Here is a 4,012-nt window from a genome sequence, read left to right on the forward strand (position 1 = left end):
CGCATCACTTTATTGCCAGCAAGTCCCAAAAGACTTGAACATCATTTAAACTGAGAGTTTCTTTCACTGAACGTTCTGCGCACACGATCCTAAAGCTGAGTTCTGTTTTAGGCGCAAAGTTCCCCATCAAGTGGACGGCACCAGAAGCTGCACTCTACGGACGGTTTACCATTAAGTCAGATGTGTGGTCGTTTGGAATACTGCTCACAGAACTGGTGACCAAAGGACGCGTGCCCTATCCAGGTGGGATTTTTAATGTTATATTGTGCTTCATCATACAGTAAACATTCAGGACACTTTTATTGTCGTTTACCCAGATTCTCTTAGTCAGATTAGAGCAACACTATGAATAAATATGCACGTTTAGTTGTATGCAAAAGTTTGAAAACCAAATGTCAGATGACAGGTTTTATTGATTTTTCTAAGTGAAAATAAGTTAACACATTAAAAATGGCATTCTTCTGCAATTTTTAGTGCACAGTTTCTATTTTTTGCTTTAGTTAACTAATCAGAAAAAAATAAAACATTAAATAATTAACGTGTTATAACTTTTGCACCGGCCGCATTGTATGTTTTTGTTTTTTGTTTTTTTTTCCCACCCTAATAAGTGAATTCAGCAAATAAACCGTAATTGGTCCCCATGACTTTGATAAACCAAGACAGATTGTGAATCTATACCTTTTTTCTATAGAATTTCACCTAAATTATAGGTTTTTAAGGTATAAGTTGTTAATACACAAAATTCACACCGTTGCTTATTGTTACTCACATATTACTCACAATATTTCTTATTATTTTGTTTAATTAATAGTTAGACTATATACGTTTAATCTATAGAACTGCACCCAAATTATAAGGCTGTTTTTGCTGTTAAGAAGTCAAAAGCCAAAAATAATCAATGCAAAGTCAGCTATTTACATAATTGCATCAACATGCTGTAATACTGTCTTAATAAAAACAGAAAGCTAATAACTGTGATTCAAAAGGAATTCTGGTATTTTAAGAACAGATATGTGTCTGTTGTTATTGCTCCCTGTAGAGTGTCAGCAACATCCTAACGTCTTTGTCTGGGTTTGCCTTTTAGGGATGAACAACAGGGAGGTGCTTGAGCAGGTGGAGCGCGGCTACAGGATGCCATGCCCCCAGGACTGCCCCATCTCCCTGCATGAGCTCATGCTGCAGTGCTGGAAGAGAGACCCTGAGGAGAGGCCCACCTTTGAGTACCTGCAGGCGTTCCTGGAGGACTACTTCACTGCCACTGAGCCACAGTACCAACCGGGAGACAACCTCTAAACGGCGAGAGCCCCCAGGACAGCAGGAGGACGGATCTGCCACAACAGACTAAGACTGCCCTACACAAGGACGTTGCCACTGATACGATGCACGTACGATGACAAAGCTTCCAGATTTCTTGCCATCTCGATCCAGTATTTCGACACATTACATCTTCCACTGAACGGACACGTCACATTACATGTATCAGTAAAGCCAAATAGTGTTTTCGGGGACCCCAGTGGTCTTCAGTGGGCTGTGTTGTACGTGACAAAGAATCATGAATAAGGATGAAACGGCCTGTTTGTATGTAGTGTAAATATGATCGACGTGTTTACTTACCCCCTGTTTTAGGCTTTATTACTTTTTATAATGCTGGTTTTTGTTTTTGTTTTCCGTTCTTATCCAGAAGAAAGACATCAGCTCAGAGAAAAAAAGCATGAATTGAGGCCAAAACGAAACCTGTTTTAACAATTGTAATGATTCTGGAAATCATTTCTATTTAACTTCAGTATTCCGGACGAATATTGATCAGCCTCTTTTAAAACTACTGGGATTCTGTCAGTTATATATTCCAGTAACTACATTCCCTCTTTCTTTATGTTAAGAACCGCAGCGCGTAGATAGAGCTTTCCTAACGCTGAGCATCGTGACCTTCCGCCGAGGGGAAACGATGTGTCCACTGGCTTTGGTGACTCTGCTGGGCCTTATTATTTGCTCCTGCTTTTAGCAAAAGCTCAGTGTTTCCATTTTGTTTTTCTTGCTACTTAAAAATGAGTGCATTTTCTATTTAGTCACTTTGGATTAATGATAGAATTAATTATGCATCGATATAGTAATCAGGCTGTGTGGGCATTATGCTTGACTATACCTGCATCTCTCTCTAGCAAAGAATAAAATAAATGGCTAACATCATTACTGTTGTAAGAGGTATAAAACAAAAACGAAAAAAAAACGTTTAAATGCATTGTAACATGCGTTATGAAATAACCAAGTAAAGGAGGAAAAAGGTTTAAAAAACGTCACTTAACATTAACTCCACTGAGCTTGTCTGCTTTGTTTCTGGCCCTTATTTCTGTCCCCTGACATCAAGACTTCATTTCTGGGTCCATCCTCGTTCTCTGGACCGCATTTAATCACGATCATGGTATGAACTAAAACTTCGGCAGCCCTCTCTCTCTCTCTCCCTCCATCGGGCAGAACTAGCAGGGCCGAGTAGCTCATTCTCACTTTGTTTTCCTTGGACGATTTTCACTCTGAACGTCGTTCGTTCGGGTGAAGGTTTTAGACGGAATAGCGCGCACCGTAGTAGACAGTTTGAATCCGGGCTGTGAGCTCGGCCCTGTGCAGCATCTGTATGCTCCGAGTCCAACCTCATGATTTTCACGTTTATTTTTGTATCATCTCTTCAGATTAATTCATAGATATTGTGTTTTATTTAATTGTTTTCTTTCATTTATGCACAAACATTTGTAGAATAAAGACTCATACCCAAGCCCATTTCCTTTGGATTTCATGCTTCTCCTCAAAGAAGAAGAATTAACTACTTTTGCGGCATGACGGGCGCCTCTGTAATTCACTTTCCCGCATAATTAAATGGTTAAGATGTAAACAAAGTCATTGAGTGGTTTGGTGTGAAATGCTCTGTTCTAAAGAAACTTAATGAGTCAGAATTGTTCACAGTGGTGGTGATAGGAACCAGACGTCCACATCTAAAAGCTCCCTCACAGAAAGGGATGCCAGAGACATTGTTTTGCGATAGTTTTGAGCAACAGTTTTAGCCCAAAACCCATTTTTAAACCTATTCTTGGTAGAGGGTTACATGCAGGGCACTGTAAGGCATAATAGTGCCCTTTTCATATTTTCCAGTATGTTACCATCATCATTACATATAAAAACACCTAGACATCACAAGCCCCTGGTCACCATTTTGAGACAAACCACTCTCAGTGAGCTTGTTTACATCTCAGCGATTGAATTATGCAGAATTGGAGTTTATTAAAAGTCAGTGGGACCCCTTTTAATATTTGGTTAAATTTTAAGACAAATCAATACATCATGTCCTCAAACTCAGTAACCAGTTTTAATCGATGGCGCATTTAAGACAACACATCATTGATATCATATTTAGTGGGATTCCCTCGGGCCTGCTTCAGTATTCAGAACCACAGATCCATATTTTCACTGAAACATCAATTATTTCAGTCCGGTTTTTTAATGGAAGGGTTTTTTCCAGTAATACTGCTCCTGGCCAGCAGAGGGCCACTACATTCGGGACACATTGTGCTTGAGTCAGCTCATTGGCTCCCTGGTTATAAATAGGTGGATCAGTTCTGTGAAACCCCAGATGAAATGTATCCTCTGAGATTTGATTAAAGAGCGATAAGTGGGAACATAGCCTTTAAATAGGATCTGAGAGATGTGGTATTGAAGTTAATCGGTGCTGTGAAGAGGCCTGTGTGACTGCGATCAGAAAACACTGTTTCAGTTCATCAGCAAATGAATGTAAGGAGTGATGATCCAAGACTAATGATCCAATCCACGTCAACACACGATCTGCTCTTCTTTTGCGGCCTGGCTGTCAGGTCACACCCCCCACAGCCCAAAAAGGCCAGGCAGAGTGCAGCTGGTGAAGGGAACACTGGCTAAGAATAAACTGGGGCTGCTATGGATAAGGTTACCGTCAAGCCTCCCATGCGTCTCTTCTTGCCCTATACCCATGTGAGGCTTCAATAACATT

General features: G+C 40.4%; 1 protein-coding gene across 7 annotated transcripts in view; it reads left to right on the forward strand.

Annotated features, from left to right (window-relative positions):
- The window catches only part of fyna (FYN proto-oncogene, Src family tyrosine kinase a), a 29,622-nt gene extending 26,850 nt beyond the window's left edge, over positions 1 to 2,772 (forward strand). For all 7 annotated transcript variants that reach the window (XM_036593033.1, XM_036593030.1, XM_036593029.1 and 4 more), the window contains 2 exons: positions 112 to 243; positions 1,085 to 2,772. In XM_036593033.1, coding sequence (XP_036448926.1) covers positions 112 to 243; positions 1,085 to 1,293 — 341 coding nt within the window. In that variant the 3' untranslated portion in view covers positions 1,294 to 2,772. The remainder of the gene's footprint in view (positions 1 to 111; positions 244 to 1,084) is intronic.
- The last annotated feature ends 1,240 nt before the right edge of the window (positions 2,773 to 4,012 follow it).

Source organism: Colossoma macropomum, unplaced genomic scaffold (assembly GCF_904425465.1).
Source record: "Colossoma macropomum unplaced genomic scaffold, Colossoma_macropomum, whole genome shotgun sequence".
Lineage (NCBI taxonomy): Eukaryota > Metazoa > Chordata > Actinopteri > Characiformes > Serrasalmidae > Colossoma > Colossoma macropomum.